The sequence below is a fragment of the Haliotis rufescens genome, unplaced genomic scaffold (genome assembly GCF_023055435.1).
Source record: "Haliotis rufescens isolate VD_foot unplaced genomic scaffold, xgHalRufe1.0.p SCAF_20, whole genome shotgun sequence".
Classification (NCBI taxonomy): Eukaryota; Metazoa; Mollusca; class Gastropoda; order Lepetellida; family Haliotidae; genus Haliotis; species Haliotis rufescens.
The window spans coordinates 15404997-15429592 of record NW_025963891.1 but is presented as its reverse complement, the minus strand read 5'-3'; the positions used below and the strand labels follow the sequence as shown (position 1 = coordinate 15429592).

At 42.4% G+C, this 24596-nt stretch overlaps 2 protein-coding genes across 2 annotated transcripts; both read right to left on the bottom strand.

Annotated features, from left to right (window-relative positions):
• Window positions 1–2844: 2844 nt before the first annotated feature.
• LOC124115297 lies at window positions 2845–9432 on the bottom strand. Its single transcript, XM_046476224.2, has 6 exons — window positions 9195–9432; window positions 8011–8124; window positions 6643–6721; window positions 5907–6089; window positions 4659–4759; window positions 2845–2950 (listed from the first exon to the last, which is right to left on the bottom strand). The coding sequence occupies exons 1-6, from the start codon at window positions 9354–9356 to the stop codon at window positions 2894–2896; spliced, it is 696 nt and encodes a 231-aa protein (XP_046332180.2). The 5' UTR covers window positions 9357–9432; the 3' UTR covers window positions 2845–2893.
• A 3748-nt stretch (window positions 9433–13180) lies between these two features.
• Window positions 13181–24321, bottom strand: LOC124133811. The gene is made up of 6 exons (XM_046498357.2): window positions 24095–24321; window positions 22954–23064; window positions 21506–21590; window positions 15844–16026; window positions 14845–14945; window positions 13181–13251 (listed from the first exon to the last, which is right to left on the bottom strand). Exons 1-6 carry the CDS (start codon window positions 24257–24259, stop codon window positions 13195–13197), a joined length of 702 nt encoding a protein of 233 aa, XP_046354313.2. The 5' UTR covers window positions 24260–24321; the 3' UTR covers window positions 13181–13194.
• Window positions 24322–24596: the final 275 nt, after the last annotated feature.

Below are 24596 nucleotides of genomic sequence, written 5' to 3'. Positions count from 1 at the left end.
GCAGTCGTAGCACTAAGGTGATCGTAACTCCCATACATTAACATAGACTTATGGCAGTCGTAGCGCTAAGGTGATAGTAACTCCCATACCTTAACATAGACCTATGGCAGTCGTAGCGCTAAGGTGATCGTAACTCCCATACATTAACATAGACTTATGGCAGTCGTAGCGCTAAGGTGATCGTAACTCCCATACCTTAACATAGACTTATGGCAGTCGTAGCACTAAGGTGATCGTAACTCCCAGACCTTAACATAGACTTATGGCAGTCGTAGCGCTAAGGTGATCGTAACTCCCATACCTTAACATAGACTTATGGCAGTCGTAGCGCTAAGGTGATCGTAACTCCTATACCTTAACATAGACTTACGACAGTCGTAGCGCTAAGGTGATCGTAACTCCCATACCTTAACATAGACTTATGGCAGTCGTAGCGCTAAGGTGATCGTAACTCCTATACCTTAACATAGACTTATGGCAGTCGTAGCGCTAAGGTGATCGTAACTCCCATACCTTAACATAGACTTATGGCAGTCGTAGCGCTAAGGTGATCGTAACTCCTATACCTTAACATAGACTTATGGCAGTCGTAGCGCTAAGGTGATCGTAACTCCCATACCTTAACATAGACTTATGGTAGTCGTAGCACTAAGGTGATCGTAACTCCCATACCTTAACATAGACTATGGCAGTCGTAGCGCTAAGGTGATCGTAACTCCCATACCTTAACATAGACTTATGGCAGTCGTAGCGCTAAGGTGATCGTAACTCCCATACCTTAACATAGACTTATGGCAGTCGTAGCGCTAAGGTGATCGTAACTCCCATACCTTAACATAGACTTATGGCAGTCGTAGCGCTAAGGTGATCGTAACTCCCATACCTTAACATAGACTTATGGCAGTCGTAGCACTAAGGTGATCGTAACTCCCATACCTTAACATCGACTTATGGCAGTCGTAGCGCTAAGGTGATCGTAACTCCCATACCTTAACATAGACTTCCGACAGTCGTAGCGCTAAGGTGATCGTAACTCCTATACCTTAACATAGACTTATGGTAGTCGTAGCGCTAAGGTGATCGTAACTCCCATACCTTAACATAGACTTATGGTAGTCGTAGCGCTAAGGTGATCGTAACTCCTATACCTTAACATAGACTTATGGCAGTCGTAGCGCTAAGGTGATCGTAACTCCCATACCTTAACATAGACTTATGGCAGTCGTAGCGCTAATGTGATCGTAACTCCCATACCTTAACATAGACTTATGGCAGTCGTAGCGCTAAGGTGATCGTAACTCCCATACCTTAACATAGACTTATGGCAGTCGTAGCGCTAATGTGATCGTAACTCACATACCTTAACATAGACTTATGGCAGTCGTAGCGCTAAGGTGATCGTAACACCCATACCTTAACATAGACTTATGGCAGTCGTAGCGCTAAGGTGATCGTAACTCACATACCTTAACATAGACTTATGGCAGTCGTAGCGCTAAGGTGATCGTAACACCCATACATTAACATAGACTTATGGCAGTCGTAGCGCTAAGGTGATCGTAACTCCCATACCTTAACATAGACTTATGGCAGTCGTAGCGCTAAGGTGATCGTAACTCCCATACCTTAACAAAGACCAATGGCAGTCGTAGCACTAAGGTGATCGTAACTCCCATACATTAACATAGACTTATGGCAGTCGTAGCGCTAAGGTGATCGTAACTCCCATACCTTAACATAGACCTATGGCAGTCGTAGCGCTAAGGTGATCGTAACTCCCATACATTAACATAGACTTATGGCAGTCGTAGCGCTAAGGTGATCGTAACTCCCATACCTTAACATAGACTTACGACAGTCGTAGCGCTAAGGTGATCGTAACTCCCATACCTTAACATAGACTTACGACAGTCGTAGCGCTAAGGTGATCGTAACTCCCATACATTAACATAGACTTATGGCAGTCGTAGCGCTAAGGTTGTTTTGTTCAACGGCACCCAGGTGTGTAGATCTGTGGAAGGGAATTGGCTATTTGACCATCATTTAACGATGGTGTTGCAGATGGATTCATTACTAGATGGCGTTACAGATGAATATATTACCAGATGGTGTCGCAGAAGAATTCATTACGAGGTAGTATTCAAGATGGATCCATTACCAGATGGTGTCGCAGATGTATTCATTTCTAGATGTTGTTGCAGATAGATTCATAACTAGATGGCGTTGCAGATGAATTATTTACAAGATGGTGTTCCAGATGGATTCATTACTAGATGTTGTTGCAGATAGATTCATAACTAGATGGCGTTACAGATGAATATATTACCAGATGGTGTCGCAGATGTATTCATTTCTAGATGTTGTTGCAGATAGATTAATTACAAGATGGTGTTCCAGATGGATTCATTACTAGATGATGTCGCAGATGGATTCATTACAAGATGATGTTGCAGACTAGATGGTATTGAAGATGGATTCATTACAAGATGGTGTTCCAGATGGATTCACTACTAGATGATGTCGCAGATGGATTCATTACAAGATGGTGTTGCAGACTAGATGGTATTGAAGATGGATTCATTACAAGATGATGTTCCAGATGGATTCATTACTAGACGGTGTTACATGTGGATTACTTTACATTGTCTTTTTGCAGGTTATACTGTCCACGTTGTTCAAAATATGTCTGTATTGGTACAAGGCAACTGAGCAGTATGACTTCAGTGGATCAGTGATTCATTCTCATGTTGACTGATACATGGATAAACACGTACATGACTTTATAGTTGTGTTGACCATTCTTCGGCACTTTCAAATATGTTTTTAAAAGAAAATAAAGCCGTGTTTCAGAGTTCCGTTTATTGAGGGGGAAATGTTACCAGAGGGTGTGTCTTCACTGCGAGAACAATGTTTGGACGTGACGGACGGACCTGCCCACCGGGTTTGGTATCTGAAACAAATGGTGTAAATATATCAATTACAGTAAACTACGGTTATAACGAACTCAACGGGACTACTAATTTTAGTTCGTTATAACCGTAATTCGTTATAAGCATATATACAGCATAACTACAGCATATAGTCGGGACCAAAAAGTTAGTTCGTTATATCCGTTAGTTCGTTATAAGCGTGTTCGTTATAACCGTAGTTTGCTGTATAGCAAATGTACTTCTTCCGTAGACACGAGCATCAAGCAAATCAGGTCAACACTTTTTAATCTATAACAAAAATCGTCTTACAAGAACTTTACAACAATATAGAGAGTATGACAGGCAACTCCAAGTACTAGCCTACACTTACTACAGACTAACCCATTGCGTGCTAGATTTAGACATGTTTAGAGCATACATTTTGTGCATTAGCTATACAACGAATTAATAGATTGTTAATAGATTATTTCATAGAACCTTTGCATCACAATAAGCATCCTCGCCTCGAGTGAGTGAGTGAGTGGGGTTTTAACACCGCTTTGAACATTATTCCAGTTATATCACGGCGTGTCAGCTTATTGTGGGAGAAAAGCCCGAAGTGATGCAGGTCTCAGACGTTTACCACTTCGGTGAAACCCACGAGCACGGGTATGGTGCTGACAAACCTAGAAACATAATCAGGGCGAACCGGAATTCTAACCCACAATCATAGGTTTCTGGCGTGCCCAAGGGACGCGAGTCTGCACAGCGAATCGCGGCGCCTAAGACGACGGCCACTCGTTCCCCCTCCTCGTCTCGAAGTCATCAAGTTCTATATCTCTTATTCTACTGTAAACTGAAAGTCATAGCTGTTTATCACCTTGATAGAGCGGTGCCATAACCTAGTGGGAAAAGTGTTCGCTTGTCAGGCCAAGGACTTCGTTCATTTCTACACACCAATACAACGTGTGAAGCACCCTTGTGGTGTTCCTTACATTGGTCACTCACACAAAGGATGTCATCACGCGATACCACATGAAGACAGATCTTAGGTAACACTTGAACGGAATGCGTCACAAATGAAATCCCTTTCTGCAAACCATTCCAGTGTAATAGCAGCCTGTTAGACAAGATTGTCCGATAACGCAGGCTCGTTGTGGGAAAGGCAGAGCTTGGTAGTTATGTTTAATGGCGGCGTGGTGGGATGGTCCCATAACGTACTTATCGCCACTCGTTAAGGCTGTTTTCAGATCTCAATGTAAGTACAATATGAGAAACATATTTACCCGCCAATGCTCCAAGAATCAGAACGATAAAATAGGAGTTAGGCCTTGACTATAGCGGTGGTGAGGTGAGGTGACATGGGGTTTAACGTCGCGTCCAAGATTATTGCACTTATATAGCCACGTGCATGTACGTATGTGTGTTTGTGTGGCTGCTCGTACTAGTCCGGACGGATGCCGATTTATAGTGCTAGCTCACTGAGATACCATGCCGCAGTTTAACATGAATACCCCACTCGGACACAGTATACTGACTCCGAGCCGACCAGTCCTTGTTTTAGCCCCTTAATGACGAGCGCCAGACAGGGTAACAACAAGTACCATCTTTTAACGTCTTTTGGTCTGACGCGGCCGGGGATCGAGCACCGGACCTTCCGCTCTCCGGGCGGACGCTCTACCACTAGACCACGGAGGCGGTCTGACTATAGCGCCCATAAAGTAATGTCTCTGTGTGGCGTGTACTCACCGAAGATGACATCCGACATGCTTGGGAGACGTTGAACACGTCACTGTTTCGGAGTCCAGTTCGGAACTCACTGAAGACGTACACAAAGTTTGTCTCAATCGCTGCAAATAATAATATACAAAGTGCAAGACTAAAGAAATAAGCTTGAGGTTAGAACAGCAAGAAATGTATTCTGACAACAACATTATCCAGCAGTACTGTCTGGAACCACGAACAGGATTAACGATATGCTGTGGTCAAAATCAGTTATGGGTAATAACATTATTGCATCTTTCTTCCAGTGCAATGAAGCTGGGTTATAGTGAGTGAGTGCGTTGAGTTTATCGCCGCTTTTAACAGTTTTCGAGTTATATCACGGCGTGTCAGCTTAATGTGGGAGGAAAGCCTGAAGTGATGCAGGTCTCAGACGTTTACCACTGCGGTGAAACCCACGAGCACGGGTATGGTGCTGACAAACCTAAAGCATAATAGGGGCGAACCGGGATTCGAACCACAATCATAGTTTTCTGGCGTGTACAAGGGACGCAACTCTGCACAGCGAATCGCGGTGCCTTAGACGACAGGGTCACCCGTGCCCCCAAGCTGGGTTAGTATAGGCCCCAAATTACCCATGATGGTCGTAAGAGGAGACCTAATGGATGCATTCGTCCCCACTCGCCTCTTCCCGCAACCTGCAAGAAGACTCGTCCCCCTATCGAGGAATGTTATGGGCGAAAATACGACAAACCAATCAGAATGCGCTTAGACTTCAAACACTTCGGTCAAAGAATCCCCTAGGGACAAACATTGAATTTATACATGTCTTGCATCTAAAAATAAACCCTCGATACAGTTAAATGTGTTCAATCATACTTTATAAATACCGTAAGTCCCAATGTGTTTAAATAGCATCTGGACTATATATGACATGGGGGAAATATACATGAATCATTACGCAACGAGTTGACAATTCTTGTATCAATGCCCGTTTGCGCTTAGACGGAACCCAGTCGCAAAAATTGCCACGAGAGGGGCACGAGTCGCTATTCCGCTTGTCCCGGAAAAACACGAGTTAGTCACGAATGCTTATGGATGGGGAGGTCAGACTCGGTGACCTCGTTAATTGCGTGTCATCGTACCCCGGCGGCGGTAGATCGTGGCTCATAATATCAATCGCTGGATTCGACTAATTACAGGCCGCTGTCATCTAACTGGAACACTAATCGACAAATAAACATACGTATTAAAACAACATGTAGCTTTACATACTCTCTTTCCCATCATTCGTCTTTACGTGACCCACAAAAGACTCGACAATGGGTGTGCACCCCTCCTGCGTTAGGGCCACCTTGAGGGACTGGTCTGTGTTCTGGGGGTGGTACTCCCAGTTATTTAGAGCCAGCTTCGACGTGCCGTATCCCATGTACGTTGGCCCAATGTACTGAGCAGAGTCTGGCAAAATGATAATCAGCATATGAAACATTCACAAACCATGGTTTGGTCGAAATAAATCATATTCAGTGGTGTTTCTCCTTTATAGTTCCTGATGCTTACTGCTCGTGTACATTGTACATAGTTGAAAGACCTCAGTTCATACGAATTTATTGATAAATGAGAAAATAAATTCAACTATAGTGAGTGAGTATGGTTTTATGCCGCGTTTAGCAATATTCCAGCAAAATCAGGGCAGGGGACACCAGAAATGGGCTTCACACATTGAACCTATGTGGGGAATCGAAGCTGGGTCTTCGGCGTGACGAGCGAACTCTTTAACTACTAGGCTACCTCACCGAAATCCAATATTATGGGCTATAGGGCGTCAAAGATTGATCAGCAACTAGGTGTTCACAACTAGTGTGGTTTGCTTGGGGTTGTTTTAGAGTTGCTAAAATTAATATAACGTTTTACTGTGCGTTGTGGTCAAAGGAAGAAAAGTCTGTCCAAGAATTGATTCCATTTTTTTCTTATTTTTTAAAAAAACGAAAGAGGAACTAATAGTACGTACCAGGAACACACGGTTCTCGCATTGTCGTGGTCAGCGGGGTGTGGTAGCAATTGCCTTGATTTTGGATATACTGCCTTTTCTGCAGAAAAATTAGATGTTCTGGTAATTTTAGTTTAGCGATGTTCTGAATGGTGTCTTGAGTTATATATAGAAATCGTTAGTGTAAAGGTCGTATATAGGTTGTGGACGGTCGGCAACTGGATGACCCTGTGATCTGGTTATCACGCGAACAAGGTGCTGACAGACCATGGCCACAATGGGATATTCTTATATTTATCCTTCACAGCAACATTGCGTTGTCCAAGATGGACAAGAAGGCTTCCATTTGCATGTTGCATGCATAACCGATATATTTATATACACACATGTTAAATATGTAACATTGTCGCCTCCACGTGGAGGAAAGTGATACAGCTCTCAGTCGTCTACCACTTCAGTGAAACCAACGATCACGGGTATGGTGCTGACAAACATAGAAACATAATCAGGGTGAACCGGGATCATAGGTTTCCAGCACCCCTAGTGGACGCAACTCTGAATTGTAACAATAGTTCGTAAAAAATAATTTACACAGAAAAGTGGAAGTCCCGAAGAAACAACATCTTCCTAAGGCAAGTGAGTTGACTGACTATAACAGTCCAGTTTCCATCCTTGACTGGTATTATGGAGTTACATTTTGGCTGGACTAACGAGTCTATGCATGGTCCAATCACTGTTACACGCAACGAAATCGAAATCCGGTTCGTAAACTGTCATGCAGATTTCGGTCGATTGCAGTATTTACAAAGTATGTTCACCGCCAACTCGTTGGCAACAGACATTTGACAAATCTTTCCATGTTTTTAATCAAGGTGCTCACGTGATTTCATGCACTTCGCGATGTAAGACTCAAATTATCACAATATAGATATTGATTATCGATCAGATCGTCTTGACTGGGCGCCGCCATTTTGTTTGAAGCAAATGCAAGTGGTACGAGAGGTGGAATCTGATTGGTCCATAGGAGAGGCATAGAAGGGACATAACTCGTAACAGCCACTGGTGGCGCTACGGTCAAGCCCAGGAATTCCACCCTAGTTCGGCAAGGGAGAAAACTGGACTTTTAAAGTCATTCAACTCCCTTGCCTCGGGAAGACGGAATAACAAATGCTTAATCTATGTCTTTCTTAAGATTAAAAAGAGCCAGAGAGGTAAAAAAAAACCTTATTATTCGTTCTTCGGAATCTCCACGTTTACTATGTGAACTATTTCTATTGGGATTAAGTCGGTATTAAGTGGCTATAACAATGCCGATGCGCACGTTAGAGTTTAGCTTACTCACTAATGAGATAAATATATGTCAGTCAACACATGGTGTATGATTCTCACGTTGGGATAATCCAGCAGGATGTTAGTGACGGTCACGGATCCGTTCATCAGGGTCTGGTGGGCTTCCACAGCGATCATCTTGTTGTAGGCGTCGTAGTGGACCTTGTTGTAGCCCTGGACGATGCCAAGTGTGGTTGCATTCAGTAAGTTTGGTTTAAGGGCACTTTGTACAATATGTCAGTTCCATCTCGAAGAGTCAACTTGGAGTAGGTGGTAAGCCTAAACTAACGCTCACCCAGCATGGAATGGTGATGATAAACTAAGAATCATAACAATAACGAACCTACGGTCATTTGATTCTGTCACGCCCATGTGGCGCAACTCTGCACAGAGCCCTTTCCCCAAGGGACCGACCATTTGAAACATCGAAATATTTGATATACTGTGGCGATTTGAGCTGGGATTTTGAAGAGATCGAGATGTTTGGTTTTTTGTGTGTGCGTGCGTGCGTACGTGTGTGTTTTTGCGTTTGCGTGTGTGTGTGTGTTTGCGTGTGTATGTTTGCTTGTGTATGTTTGCGTGTATACTGAGTCCTAGCCGACCAGTACTTGTTTTATCTCTTTAATGACGAGCCCCAGGCTGGGTAACAACAAGTAACACCTTTCAATGTATTTTGGTGTGAGGTGGCCAGGGTGCGGAATTACCGACCTTCTGCTCTCTGGGCAGGCGGTCTATCCACTACACCACGGAGGCGGTCTCCACAGGTGAAAGAGTGTTCAACGAGTTACAGCCTCGCTAAGTATATAAAGGCATGATTTGGAAGGAAAACTCCAATGGCTTGGGGATCCTGGTACGATTATGGCACACAACTCTGCACAGCAAATTGCGGCATCTTGGAAGAGTGAACCATATGTGCCCCGAGAATGCGTTAAGATACATTGCTTTACTTACATCTGACCCGTGAAGATCGGGGGTAGAATAGGTCTTCAGCAACCCATGCTTGTCGTAAAAGGCAACTATGCTCGTCGTAAGAGGCGACTAACAGGATCGGGTGGTCTGGCTCGCTGACTTGGTTGATTCATGTCATCGATCACAATCGCGTGGATCGATGTTCATGACGTGAATCACTGGTTTGTCTGGTCGAGACTCGATTATTTACAGACCGCCGTCATATAGCTGGAACATTGCTGAATGCGGCGTTAAACAACAAACAAACAAACAAACAAACAAATAAGGAAACTTACATCTAGCCAGTTCTGTGTAAGATGCCCATGATGGTTGTAGACATTCCCCCCAACCTGGCCCATGACCGCCTCGAACTGGTGGTCGGTACAACAAGGCCTAGGGGGGTCACTACCGGCCCCCAAGGAGAGGCCCACCATTGCGGTCAATATCAGAAACCTCATAGTGGAGACAAGCTTTGTGTGTGAAGTCTTCGGCTGTACTGACAGACCATCTGCCACGTTGTATGAATGCCTCAGTTTGGGATACGCCACTCTACCAAAATAGATCTGCTATCTGCAAATGCTTTATCTCTCGTTGTTTCGTTGGACGAACTTGTTTTAAAACAGACAGTGTGAATCAGTGAGTTCTTGGGCAGGCAATGGAATGTTTCGGCAAAATACTGATATCGAAAGGGTTTTAGTTGGATAATTAAAAAGCGACAAAATCGTTTACATAATCGTAAGAAATCTGTGCAAAAAGTAGAGTCAACTGTACGATTCCGACTATATCATGAACATGTGTTTTTGAATCACTATCAAATAGTGATGATACACGGTGTTTGCGGATAGGTGATCGTATCCTGCCGCACCCGTGACACCAGCCACAAACACATGCAAAGGCAAGTCAATTGTTCACCTGAAAATGACCAAGAAATGAATTGCATCGGACATGATTTCTGTCACTGATGCGTCAAATTTGGCAATGGACTCTTCATGTCAACCATGAAACTTTTTGAAAGCTTTACTGAGACCTTGGATGTTGTAACCTTGATCAAACAACTTCTGAGCAAGGGTCGTATGACGCTCTTTGAAATCTATATCATGAGCATGTGTTTATGAAATACTATCAAATAGTGATGATACCAGGTGTTTGCGAAAAGGTGAGCGTATCATTGTTTGTTTGTTTGTCTGTTTGTTTGTTGTTTAACGCCCCACTCAGCATAACAGCGGTCTGAAAAATAATCGAGTCTGAACCAGACAATCCAGTGATTGACATCATGAGCATCGATACACGCAATTTGGAAACGATGACAAGCATCAACCAAGTCAGCGAGCCAGACCACCCGATCCCGTTAGTCGCCTCTTACGACAAGCATAGTCGCTTTTTACGGCAAGCACGGGTTGCTGAAGATCTATCCTAACCCGGATTTTCACGGGTCGAGCGTATCGAGCGTATCATTTCCCACGTGCGTATGGTATATTCGGAACCGTGCAACGGTTTCTTTTGATTTAAAGAAAATCTTTTGTCGCTTAAATTATTCAGCAAAAACGGTTGATGTCAGTATTTTGCTGAAACAGTGTGTTACATACCATTGTACTGTCTGCCCAAGAATTGATATATTCCATTTCTGCCATTTAAAAAAATAACAAAAACTTTATACCGAAAACAAATACGCCTGTTGCAATGGAGTGGTCATGGGATGTGGTAGCAATTGCCTTGATTTCGGAAATACTGTAGAAATGAGTTTTTTTACCTGCGAGTAAATGGGTTTAATGCCTCTCTATGTTATATCACGACATCTTAATGTGAAAGAAGAGGTCGTATGTAGGTACTTGTTGTTACCCTGCCTGGCTCTCGGCATTAAGGAGCTGAAACAAGGACTAGTCGGCTCGGAGTCAGTATACTGTGTCTGAGTAGGGTATTCATGTTAAACTGCGACATTGTATCTCAGTGGGTTAGCACTATAAATCGGCATCAGTCTAGACTAGTACAGGCAGCCACACACACGTGCATGCAAGTCGCTATATAAGTGCAATAATCTTGGTCGCGACGTTAAACCCCATTTCACCTCACCTCACCTCGTATGTATTTCGTTGAACCAACGAATACGTTCCATCGTGAAAGAAACTGCTTTGTCCACTGACCCACCCATGCTCATTTTACTTACTTAAGTAATACATTATGTATACATACACTCTTCAAAAAAGATACGCACGGTAGAGTTTTAGTAAATGTATTGTACCTGATAAAGTCGATATGTTTAATTTAATATCATAGATACAAATATGAAATTTTGGAGCTCGATAGTCACACGCTGTCGTTGTACAAAGGCATTGAAAACTATTCATTGTCATGTCACATAAGGTCACAAGATTGCGCTAAACTCAGTACCTCATGTGACCGCCCCGGGCAGCAATCACGGCTCTGCATCTCCTCGACACTGACTGGATAAGTGTACGAATTCTGTCCTGCGGATCCTGCGACATTCTGCTTGTAACGCGTTGACCAGTTGTGGGAGTGTCTGCGGCGTGTTCTGACATTGACGTACACGTCGATTGAGTTCATCCCAGAGGTGTTCGATTTGGTCGAAATCTGGAGATCCTGAAGGCCAGGGCAAGTCGTTGATGTTGGCACTATGGAGGGTAGTCTACCGTGACACGAGCTGTGTGCAGTGGAGCGTTGTCCCTTTGAAACAACTCCTTCTGGCGGTCAATGATTGGAAGAAGGTGGGGTTGAAGAATTTGATTCATGTAGCGATTTGCTGTCAGATTTCCCTGAACCACAACCTAGTCAGATCTCTTGGTGTAGGATATTGCCCCCCACACCATGACACTACCGCCACCGAAATTGTCGAATTGACGTACACAATGTGGGGCAAAAAGCTTATTTCGACAACGATAAATACTTTGTGTTATAGTGGAACACTGTAATTAACCATTTCCCCATTCCATATGAAATTTCTCATATAGTATGAAAAGATGTCAATCCACTGCATTAAATCATAAACATGTGTGAATAATAGTGATAGTACCAGGTGGCACCCGTCACAAATACATGCAAAGGCAAGTCAAGTGTTCACCTGAACAACACCGGGAGTGTTGTACTACGGGCTGTTCAGTGTTGATCCTGACGAGGAATCAGACAAGGGGAATGTTGTCCTGCCATAAGTGATAATGGATGACGCTAATTAATAAAACAGAGGCATCACATCAAATGAGTTTCCTAAAATCGATGACATACCTACAAAATAATCTACCTTCTTTATCATCTTCACCTTAGGATAAGTTGTATGTAATACTTTATGCATTGAAAACCGTGTGCAAATGCCACTGCATGTGAAGATCGCCGTTTCATTTCGGATGCAATCATATTTTGACTATTTTTGTCATTTCATATTTGTTCAAAATCTTTTCAAAATTTAACCTTAAGTCCCGACAACAATCGATCTACTGTTATCGGTTATAGCAATGAGGTGGCGGAGACTGCATATTATTTTATATTGTCGAATATTCTCTTTATCAATAGCTATATTTGGTTTTCATTTTAACCGGCCCATGGTGTATGCCCTGGACTTGTACGAGGGTAAAACTCAGACACAGTATACTGACTCCGAGCCGACCAGTCCTTGTTTGTGCCCCTTAATGCCGAGCACAAGACAGGGTAACAACAAGTACCATTTTTTATCGTTAAACCAAATGTATTCATGTATAAAATAATTTTTGTAATCGTATCGTTTAGTGTAAAACGTGGAGTCTAGAGTCTATAAAACTATAGAATAGTTGAATTTATATTTTTATGAAACGTTGAATTTTAGATTGCTTTTCAAATTTGAAACAGCGTCAGTTTTAAACATATTCTCAATATCGATAGGCCAGTGTTGAGGGACAATGTCCTATTTCATCATATTAACAATGTTGAAAACAATGTCAGATTTCAATAGATTTTCAAAAATCGAAAGGTCACTGATGAATCAATGTTGAAAACAATTAGACATTTCAACATATCGAAAGGAAATGTTGAAATTATGTTGATACAATGTTTTTCAAGTATCAACCAAATTTCAACATTGAAACAATGTCTTGTGCCTCCTGGGATGCTTGTAGTAAGGGGCGACTAACGGGATGGGTGGTCAGGCTCGGTGACTTGGTTGATGCATGTTATCGTGTACCTATTGCGTAGATCGGTGCTCATGTCAATCACTGGATTGTCTGGTTCCTTACAGGCCGCCGTCATATTGCTGGAATATGGCTGAATACGGCGTTAAACAACAAACAGAACAGAAAAATGCATGCCGAGTATTTAATTGGCGAAGAGAGCATGGATGCCACGTAGAGAGCGACCAACGGGTTGTGGGATCTGGAAGTAAGAAGAAGGAATAACTTCTTTAAATCATATATTTAATAAACAAATATATCATAGAATGAAATATCAGCAAATCATTTGAAATTACATAAAAGCATAGGTAGAAAAAAGCCAAGGTTTTACTGACCATTTCAACAATTATACATCGGAGTAGTCCAACCTATTTAAAACTATCTTCCCGAGGCAAGGGCGTTAACTGACTAGAAAAGTCCAGTTTCCACACTTGCCGAACAAGACTGGAATTTCAGAGTTACGCTTTGACTGGACAAACGAGTCTAGGCATAGTCCAATCAAAATCGGGCAACGAAGTAGACATCCGGTTCGTAAAAAAAATTGGATTTCAACTTGCAGATTTTCAACTTGCGGGATTTACAAAGCATTTGTACCGTCAACTGGGCGTCGACGGTTATTTTGCAAATATTTCATGTTATTAATCCCGTTTTATTACAATATAGGTCATGGTTTTCGATCAGATCGTCTTCACTGGGCGCCGCCATTTCGTTTGAAGCAAATGCAAGTGAAAAAGAGATGGAATCTGATTGGTCAATAGGAGGGACATCGAAGGGACATAACTCGTAATTTGCCACTGGTGGCGCTACGATCGATCCTGGAAATTCCAGCCTAGTTCGACAAGGGTGGAAACTGGACTTTTATACTCAGTCAACTCCCTTGCCTCGGGGAGATGATTTAAACAATGGCTAACATAGGTCAAAGAACCCTAGCACCCCAAGGGTTTAAACAACATTGCATTGATAATCACAACCCCCCAAAGGTATCAAATCACATTACGTTTAATGTAAAGTATAGCCTACTGAATAAATAACAAATATACCCATTCATTGACTAATCGTCTCGATGTATGTTGATATGTCATTGAATATTCCACATGACTTTTTCCTTGTTGCCGTGCAGAAGACTACATTAGCTAGCGGGTTCGAATGCCGCTGACGACACGCGGGTTTTTTAAATGGACCAACATCAAGGTAATTTACAGGTGGAAAAAGAAGTAACGTCATTTTCAAGCGGTGTTTAACTAACAATCAGTTAATTTAGGGTCAAAGACAAAGGAGCCATGTTTAAGATAATTATTTCCCATGAGGCTCAGAAATAAATTTCCGTTTTATTCAGTTAACTGTTAACAACCAGTTACCGTACGGCCAAAGACAAAGGAGACATTACATTTACAGTAAACTACGGTTATAACGAACACGCTTATAACGAACTGACCGATATAACGAACATATTTTTTTGTCCCGGCCATTTGTTGTATATATGCTGTATATATGCTTATAACGAACTACGGTTATAACGAACTAAAACTAGTAATCCCTTTGAGTTCGTTATAACCGTAGTTTCCTGTATTTGAAATTATTATTCCCCCCATGAGGTTCAGAAATATATTTCTGTTCTGTTCAGGTAACACCAAATAATTAACCATCAGTCTTGACTACAGCGTGGCGTGGTCTCGACGTTGTAATATGGTTGATAAAAGTTAATATTATTTAAATAATCACAGAGTTAATTGAGGCTTGGATATCTAACGTAATCAACACCACGCTGATGTCAGTCACAACCCACACATCTTACCGTGCCTGTTGAGCTGGAACATCCGGAGGGTATTTTGAATAAATCGCGATTGCTGATCGATGGCTGGAATTTAGCCATCAGGAACATGGTATTGGCAGCCACTGAAACAATGAACCAATACCTCACAGATGGATCAGATGAATACATTGATTCGTTACTTTACCCCTGTCAGCGATAGAAACTACAAGGTTTAGCCCACTTGTTCTTACAATGATTGCGTATAACAAAACCCTTAAGAAGGGCACATTTCTAAAAGTCCTTAGGAATCCTTAACTATTGGGCAGTTTGGCAAGGACCATAGGACTAGAGCCAGTTTCTAACGCTGCCTGTGGGTATTTCGGGACAGATTAAGACCACAGCACCCCCACGATTTGGTTACTGTAACCGGCATGCTGCATACATACATCAGCCCTACCTAGACGGCCTTGGTCCGATGCCGCCAACCGCTGGTTTGCAGAGGACAGATTAACTTGATTCCAATCACCAATCAGCATTAATTCATCAATAAATGGTCAATCAATCAATCAACCAACCAATCAATTAACTAATCACCAATTAATGATCAATCAATCAACCAATCACCAATTAATTATCAACCGATCATATTAATGATCAATCAATCACATCAATCAATGGCGTCAATCAATGGCGTCAATCAATCACATCAATCTATCACATCAATCAATCACATCAATTAATCACATCACTCAATCACATCACTCAATCACATCAATCAATCACATCAATCAATCAATCAATCAATCAATCAATCAATCAATCAATCAACTTTATGCATGGGATCGTGTTGTCAATCTCTGTGACTTGGCAGATGGTGTATCATCGTGCCCCGAAGGCATTGATCGTTGTTCATGCATTCAGGACCTTATCCAGGTTCAATTCCTTCACGCTGCAGTGATAAACATGGGACACTGATGATTGCGACGTAAAACAACATTCCCTTTCACACTCCCATTTAGCCCTCAAGTGTTCATTTCATACCAGAGTCACTGATGTTGGTCTTGAAGTGTCCGAATATATTCTCGATGACGGGAATGCAGCCTTCCTTGGTGACGGACAGCTTGACGATGTGGTCAGTTCCCGGCTGTCGGTATCTCCAGCTGACCAGGGGGAGCTGCTCAGCGCCATACCCCATGTAGGAGTAACCGTCGAACTCCGACTCGTCTGAAACACGCAACAGTATCAGAAAACGAGTAGAATACAGTATCAGGGAACATTACAGTATCAGGGAACACTACAGTATCAGGGAGCAAGTAGGATGCAGTATCAGAAAACAAGTAGAATACAGTATCAGAAAACGAGTAGGATACAGTATCAGAAAACGAGTAGGATACAGTATCAGGGAACACTACAGTATCAGGGAGCAAGTAGGATGCAGTATCAGAAAACAAGTAGAATACAGTATCAGAAAACGAGTAGGATACAGTATCAGAAAACGAGTAGGATACAGTATCAGGGAACACTACAGTATCAGGGAGCAAGTAGGATACAGTATCAGAAAACAAGTAGAATACAGTATCAGGGAACGCTACAGTATCAGAAAACGAGTAGGATACAGTATCAGGGAACACTACAGTATCAGAAAACAAGTAGAATACAGTATCAGGGAACGCTACAGTATCAGGGAACAAGTAGAATACAGTATCAGGGAACACTACAGTATCAGGGAACAAGTAGAATACAGTATCAGGGAACGCTACAGTATCAGGAAACAAGTAGAATACAGTATCAGGGAACACTACAGTATCAGAAAACGAGTAGGATACAGTATCAGGGAACACTACAGTATCAGGAAACAGGTAGGATACAGTATCAGGGAACACTACAGTATCAAGGAACACTCAGTATCAGGGAACGCTACAGTACCAGGGAGCAAGTAGGATACAGTATCAGGGAACACTACAGTATCAGGGAGCAAGTAGGATACAGTATCAGAAAACAAGTAGAATACAGTATCAGGGAACACTACAGTATCAGGGAGCAAGTAGGATACAGTATCAGAAAACAAGTAGAATACAGTATCAGGGAACACTACAGTATCAGAAAACAAGTAGAATACAGTATCAGGGAACGCTACAGTATCAGGGAACAAGTAGAATACAGTATCAGGGAACACTACAGTATCAGGGAACAAGTAGAATACAGTATCAGGGAACGCTACAGTATCAGGAAACAAGTAGAATACAGTATCAGGGAACACTACAGTATCAGAAAACGAGTAGGATACAGTATCAGGGAACACTACAGTATCAGGAAACAAGTAGGATACAGTATCAGGGAACACTACAGTATCAGGGAGCAAGTAGGATACAGTATCAGGGAACGCTACAGTATCAGGGAACAGGTAGAATACAGTATCAGGGAACACTACAGTATTAGGGAGCAAGTAGGATACAGTATCAGGGAACAAGTAGGATACAGTATCAGGGAACAAGTAGGATACAGTATCAGGGAACGCTACAGTATCAGGGAACAGGTAGGATACAGTATCAGGGAACACTACAATATCAGAGAGCAAGTAGGATACAGTATCAGAAAACAAGTAGGATACAGTATCAGGGAACACTACAGTATCAGGGAGCAAGTAGGATATAGTATCAGAAAACAAGTAGGATACAGTATCAGGGAACACTACAGTATCAGGGAGCAAGTAGGATACAGTATCAGGGAACGCTACAGTATCAGGAAACAAGTAGAATACAGTATCAGGGAACACTACAGTATCAGAAAACGAGTAGGATACAGTATCAGGGAACACTACAGTATCAGGAAACAAGTAGGATACAGTATCAGGGAACACTACAGTATCAGGGAGCAAGTAGGATACAGTATCAGGGACCGCTACAGTATCAGGGAACAGGTAGAATACAGTATCAGGGAACACTACAGTATTAGGGAGCAAGTAGGATACAGTATCAGGGAACAGGTAGAATACAGTATCAGGGAACACCACAGTATCAGGGAGCAAGTAGGATACAGTATCAGGGAACAAGTAGGATACAGTATCAGGGAACAAGTAGGATACAGTATCAGGGAACGCTACAGTATCAGGGAACAGGTAGGATACAGTATCAGGGAACACTACAATATCAGAGAGCAAGCAGGATACAGTATCAGAAAACAAGTAGGATACAGTATCAGGGAACACTACAGTATCAGGGAGCAAGTAGGATATAGTATCAGAAAACAAGTAGGATACAGTATCAGGGAACACTACAGTATCAGGGAGCAAGTAGGATACAGTATCAGGGAACACTACAGTATCAGGGAGCAAGTAGGATACAGTATCAGAAAACAAGTAGGATACAGTATCAGGGAACACTACAGTATCAGGGAGCAAGTAGGATACAGTATCAGAAAACAAGTAGGATACAGTATCAGGGAACACTACAGTATCAGGGAGCAAGTAGGATACAGTATCAGAAAACAAGTAGGATACAGTATCAGGGAACACTACAGTATCAGGGAGCAAGTAGGATACAGTATCAGAAAACAAGTAGGATACAGTATCAGGGAACACTACAGTATCAGGGAGCAAGTAGGATACAGTATCAGAAAACGAGTAGGATACAGTATCAGGGAACACTACAGTATCAGGGAGCAAGTAGGATTCAGTATCAGAAAACGAGTAGGATACAGTATCAGGGAACACTACAGTATCAGGGAGCAAGTAGGATACAGTATCAGAAAACGAGTAGGATACAGTATCAGAAAACAAGTAGGATACAGTATCAGAAAACAAGTAGGATACAGTATCAGGGAACAAGTAGAATAGAGTATCAGGGTACAAGTAGAATACAGTATCAGGGAACAAGTAGAATACAGTATCAGGGAACAGGTAGAATACAGTATCAGGGTACAAGTAGAATACAGTATCAGGGAACAGGTAGGATACAGTATCAGGGTACAAGTAGAATACAGTATCAGGGAGCAAGTAGGATACAGTATCAGGGTACAAGTAGAATACAGTTTCAGGGAACACTACAGTATCAGGGAGCAAGTAGGATACAGTATCAGGGAACAAGTAGAATACAGTATCAGGGTACAAGTAGAATACAGTATCAGGGTACAAGTAGAATACAGTATCAGGGAACAGGTAGAATACAGTATCAGGGTACAAGTAGAATACAGTATCAGGGAACAGGTAGGATACAGTATCAGGGAACACTACAGTATCAGGGAGCAAGTAGGATACAGTATCAGAAAACAAGTAGGATACAGTATCAGGGAACACTACAGTATCAGGGAGCAAGTAGGATACAGTATCAGAAAACAAGTAGGATACAGTATCAGGGAACACTACAGTATCAGGGAGCAAGTAGGATACAGTATCAGAAAACAAGTAGGATACAGTATCAGGGAACACTACAGTATCAGGGAGCAAGTAGGATACAGTATCAGAAAACGAGTAGGATACAGTATCAGGGAACACTACAGTATCAGGGAGCAAGTAGGATTCAGTATCAGAAAACGAGTAGGATACAGTATCAGGGAACACTACAGTATCAGGGAGCAAGTAGGATACAGTATCAGAAAACGAGTAGGATACAGTATCAGAAAACAAGTAGGATACAGTATCAGAAAACAAGTAGGATACAGTATCAGGGAACAAGTAGAATAGAGTATCAGGGTACAAGTAGAATACAGTATCAGGGAACAAGTAGAATACAGTATCAGGGAACAGGTAGAATACAGTATCAGGGTACAAGTAGAATACAGTATCAGGGAACAGGTAGGATACAGTATCAGGGTACAAGTAGAATACAGTATCAGGGAGCAAGTAGGATACAGTATCAGGGTACAAGTAGAATACAGTTTCAGGGAACACTACAGTATCAGGGAGCAAGTAGGATACCGTATCAGGGAACAAGTAGAATACAGTATCAGGGTACAAGTAGAATACAGTATCAGGGTACAAGTAGAATACAGTATCAGGGAACAGGTAGAATACAGTATCAGGGTACAAGTAGATTACAGTATCAGGGAACAGGTAGGATACAGTATCAGGGTACAAGTAGAATACAGTATCAGGGAGCAAGTAGGATACAGTATCAGGGTACAAGTAGAATACAGTATCAGGGAACACCACAGTATCAGGGAGCAAGTAGGATACAGTATCAGGGAACAAGTAGAATACAGTATCAGGGTACAAGTAGAATACAGTATCAGGGTACAAGTAGAATACAGTATCAGGGAACAGGTAGAATACAGTATCAGGGTACAAGTAGAATACAGTATCAGGGAACAGGTAGGATACAGTATCAGGGTACAAGTAGAATACAGTATCAGGGAGCAAGTATGATACAGTATCAGGGTACAAGTAGGATACAGTATCAGGGTACAAGTAGAATACAGTATCAGGGAACACCACAGTATCAGGGAGCAAGTAGGATACAGTATCAGGGAACACTACAGTATCGGGGAGCAAGTAGGATACAGTATCAGGGAACAGGTAGAATACAGTATCAGTGTACAAGTAGAATACAGTATCAGGGAACAGGTAGGATACAGTATCAGGGTACAAGTAGAATACAGTATCAGGGTACAAGTAGAATACAGTATCAGGGAGCAAGTAGGATACAGTATCAGGGTACAAGTAGAATACAGTATCAGGGAACACCACAGTATCAGGGAGCAAGTAGGATACAGTATCAGGGAATAGGTAGGATACAGTATCAGGGAACTCCACAGTATCAGGGAGCAAGTAGGATACAGTATCAGGGAACAGGTAGGATACAGTATCAGGGAACACCACAGTATCAGGGAACAAGTAGGATACAGTATCAGGGAACAGGTACGATACAGTATCAGGGAACAGGTAGGATACAGTATCAGGGAACACTACAGTATCAGGAAACAAGAAGGATACAGTATCAGGGAACAGGTAGGATACAGTATCAGGGAATGCTACAGTATCAGGGAACAAGTAGGATACAGTATCAGGGAACAGGTAGGATACAGTATCAGGGAACACCACAGTATCAGGGAGCAAGTAGGGTACAGTAACAGGGAGCAAGTAGGATACAGTATCAGGAAACAAGTAGGATACAGTATCAGGGAACACTACAGTACCAGGGAACATGTAGGGTACAGTAACAGGGAGCAAGTAGGATACAGTATCAGGAAACAAGTAGGATACAGTATCAGGGAACACTACAGTATCGGGGAACAGGTAGGATACAAAAGAATTTTCGAATAATATGGGCAGTAAAAAAGCTATATCAAAGAACCATCTTCCCGAGGCAAGGGAGTTAACTGACTATAAAGTCAGTTAACTCCCTTGCCTCGGGAAGATGTCAGATCTGTGCACTTGGGAGAAGGTTTGACATATTTACAGCATTTTCCCCACTGCACTAGCGGTCTTCAGCAACCCATGCTTGCCGTAAAATGCGACTATGCTTGTCGGAAGAGGCGACTAACGGGATCAGGTGGTCAGGCTGACTTGGTTGATGCATGTCATCGTATCCCAATGGCGTGGATCGATGTTCATGATATTAATCATTGTCTGGTCCAGACTCGATTATTTACAGACCGCCGTCATATAGCTGGAATATTGCTGAGTGCGGCGTTAAACAACAAACCAACCAGCCAACCGCTGCATTAGCCCTTTTGTTGACATTAAGTTCCCCCTGGCGTCTTATACCTGGTATACACGGTTTCCGGAAAGTCGCCTGCCCCAAGGCATAGCGAGTACAGGAGCCACCCTTGGGAGTAACGTACTGAAATTTCTGAAATGCACACATGTTCAAGGTTAGATGTGAATCACGTTACCATAGGTACTGACTATATCATTGCTGAGTGCGGCGTTATTTACAACAAACCAACCAACCAACGACTATATCTCGCTTTAAGGGGCAGACTTCGGGACAGGGTATAGGGCGTGATCGATAGAATCGTAGGCCCGGGTGCGGGGAGAAGTATTTGAAACATCTTCCCGTGCCAAGGGAGTTAACTGACCATTAAAAGTCCAGTTTTCGTGATGTCATAGTCAGTTAACACCCTTGCCTCGGGAAGATGATTTGAGAATAATGAAATACATTTTACACAAACCATTATTTTCTTCTTATCCTCTGATTTAGGGAAATGTCATTTATTATGGGGTGGTCTTGGAATTGTATCTAATCTTTATTTCACATACTGAAGAGGCCACAGGCCTATAGTACAATTTGAAGAATATACAGTTTTATACAATTTATGTACATATCTGACCAGATCACCTCACGTCATTCCACCTAGCATTTCAACGCAGTCACATAATTTCACACATACAGTACAATACCATACCCTGTAATTTCATAATTTTTATATTACCATATCACAACTTGTTATATCATACAACATATTCTATAACATAATATCATATTGTATCATTATTATAAGATCATACTATATAGTATTATTTCATATAACATTATCATAACATACTACATACCATCGTACAATCGGAATTGTATCATATTTTGCGATGTCTGATACAGCATAATGAATTGGTGTGACAGTATTGCACATGCGGAACGACAAACACGTATGTGAGGTGAGGTGAAATGGTGTTTAACGTCGCGTCCAAGATTATTGCACTAATATAGCGACGTGCATGCACGTGTGTGTGTGTGGCTGATTGTACTAGTCCGGGCTGATGCCGATTTATAGTGCTAGCACACTGAGATACCATGCCGCAGTTTAACATGAATACCCCACTCATACACAGTATACTGACTCCGAGGGGACCAGTCCTTGTTTTAGCCCCTTAATGCTGAGCGCCAGACAGGGCAACAACAAGTACCATCTTTTAACGTCTTTTGGTATGACGCGGCCGGGGATCGAACCCCGGACCTTCCGCTCTCCAGGCGGACGCTCTACCACTAGACCACGGAGGCGGTCCAAACACGTATGTAAAGCGTCACGTATTGTATATTGTTTGTTGGGGCGGTGGGGAAGCCTAGTCGTTAAAGTGTTCGCTCGTCACGCCGAAGACCCGCGTTCGATTCCCCACATGGTGTAATTTGGGAAGCCCATTTGCCGTGATTTGGTGGAATATTGCTAAAGGCCGCGTAAAACAATACTCACTCACTATATTGGTTGTGTGGTTACCTTTGGATAGTCGAAGAGAATGTTGGTGGATGTGACTGTCCCATTCGAGATTATAACAGATTCAACGGCCACCATCTCATTGTAAGAGTCGTAGTAGAGGTTGTTGTAACCCTAATACAAACATATGTCATGGTAGTTAATAACGGAGCCGTGAAGATCCGGGGTAAAATAGGTCTTCAGCAACTATGCTCGTCGTCAGAGGCGACTAAGGGGATTGGGTGGTCAGGCTCGTTGACTTGGTTGATGCATGTCATCGTAACCAAATTGATGCTCATGATGTCCATCCCTGAATTGTCTGGTCCAGAGATGATTATTTACAGACCGCTGTCATATAGCTGGAGTGCAGCTTTACACAACAAACAAACAAATTTTAATAACGATCAATATAATAATACCTCGTGTAACTAAACATGGCATATATATTTCGTAGACACGATATTCTGTTTATTTTGCAATCTAAAGGTTGATTTACATAAATAAAATGACCACACAAAATATTAATGCCATCCCGCGGGGTTTCTGGGCAGAATAACCCTCGTATAACACACACTTGTCCATAGAACCGACAGCATAGGGATTGGTTTGTGACAATGTATGACCCCCATGAATGTGTGACCTGGATAGTTGCTCGTGATCTCAACAACTGATTGTTGATGGCAACAAAACAACATCAGCTCACTCCATGTGTAATTTCACTTTAAAACCAATTAATTTCCTTGTCGTCCGGAATACGCAATGTCCAGATAAATCAATCATGAGTGTATTGTCCTTTATGGGTTTCAACACTAAACAGAAAACAATCCGGGGTAGAATAGGTCTTCAGCAACCCGTGCTTTCTGTAAAAGGCGACTATACTTGTCGTAAGAGGCGACTAACGTATCGGGTGGTTAGGCTCGGTGACTTTGTGTATGAATGTCATCGTATCCCAATTGCGTGGATCGATGCTCATGATGTCAATCACTGGATTGTCTGGTCCAGTCTCGATTGTTTACAAACCGCCGTGGTATAGCTGGAATATTGCTGAGTGCGGTGTTAAACAACAAACAAACAAACAAACAAAACTAAGGGGGTTTCACAGTACTATGAACAGAATGTATCGCTACTCAAAAACAGAATAAAATGGCTGACAGGATCTACTGACCTGAAGGAAGTTCTGAACATAGTGTCCGTTTATTTTATACATGGCCCCTCCCGCCTCCCCTAACGTGACCTGGAACTCCCTGTCCGTGCAGCACTTTGCGGGTGGGGCAAGGGTAGCCGACTGACCAACGCCCACCAGACAGACCAGGAAAAGGATGACACGCATGGTAAAGACTTGACTCGCACTTGGTACTAAAACACTATAACCGTCTCACGCATGTGGGTTTATCTAGTTGGTCAGCTGGTAAATCACACACTGATTAAGTGTGGATCTAGTGGTCAGCCCTGGTTCATACAGTTCATCTCCTGTTATAGTGGATGGTGGGGGTGGGTGGTGGTGTGGGGGGTGGGGGCGGGGGGGGGGGGGGGGGGGGTTGTTTAATTTCTTAACAGACGTTTGGAGGCCATGACATGTCAATTTTGATATTTGTGAGTGTTTAATCAAAAATGAGAAGATCACAGACGATTTCTATTTTTTAATGACTTCAAACAAACGTTTATCT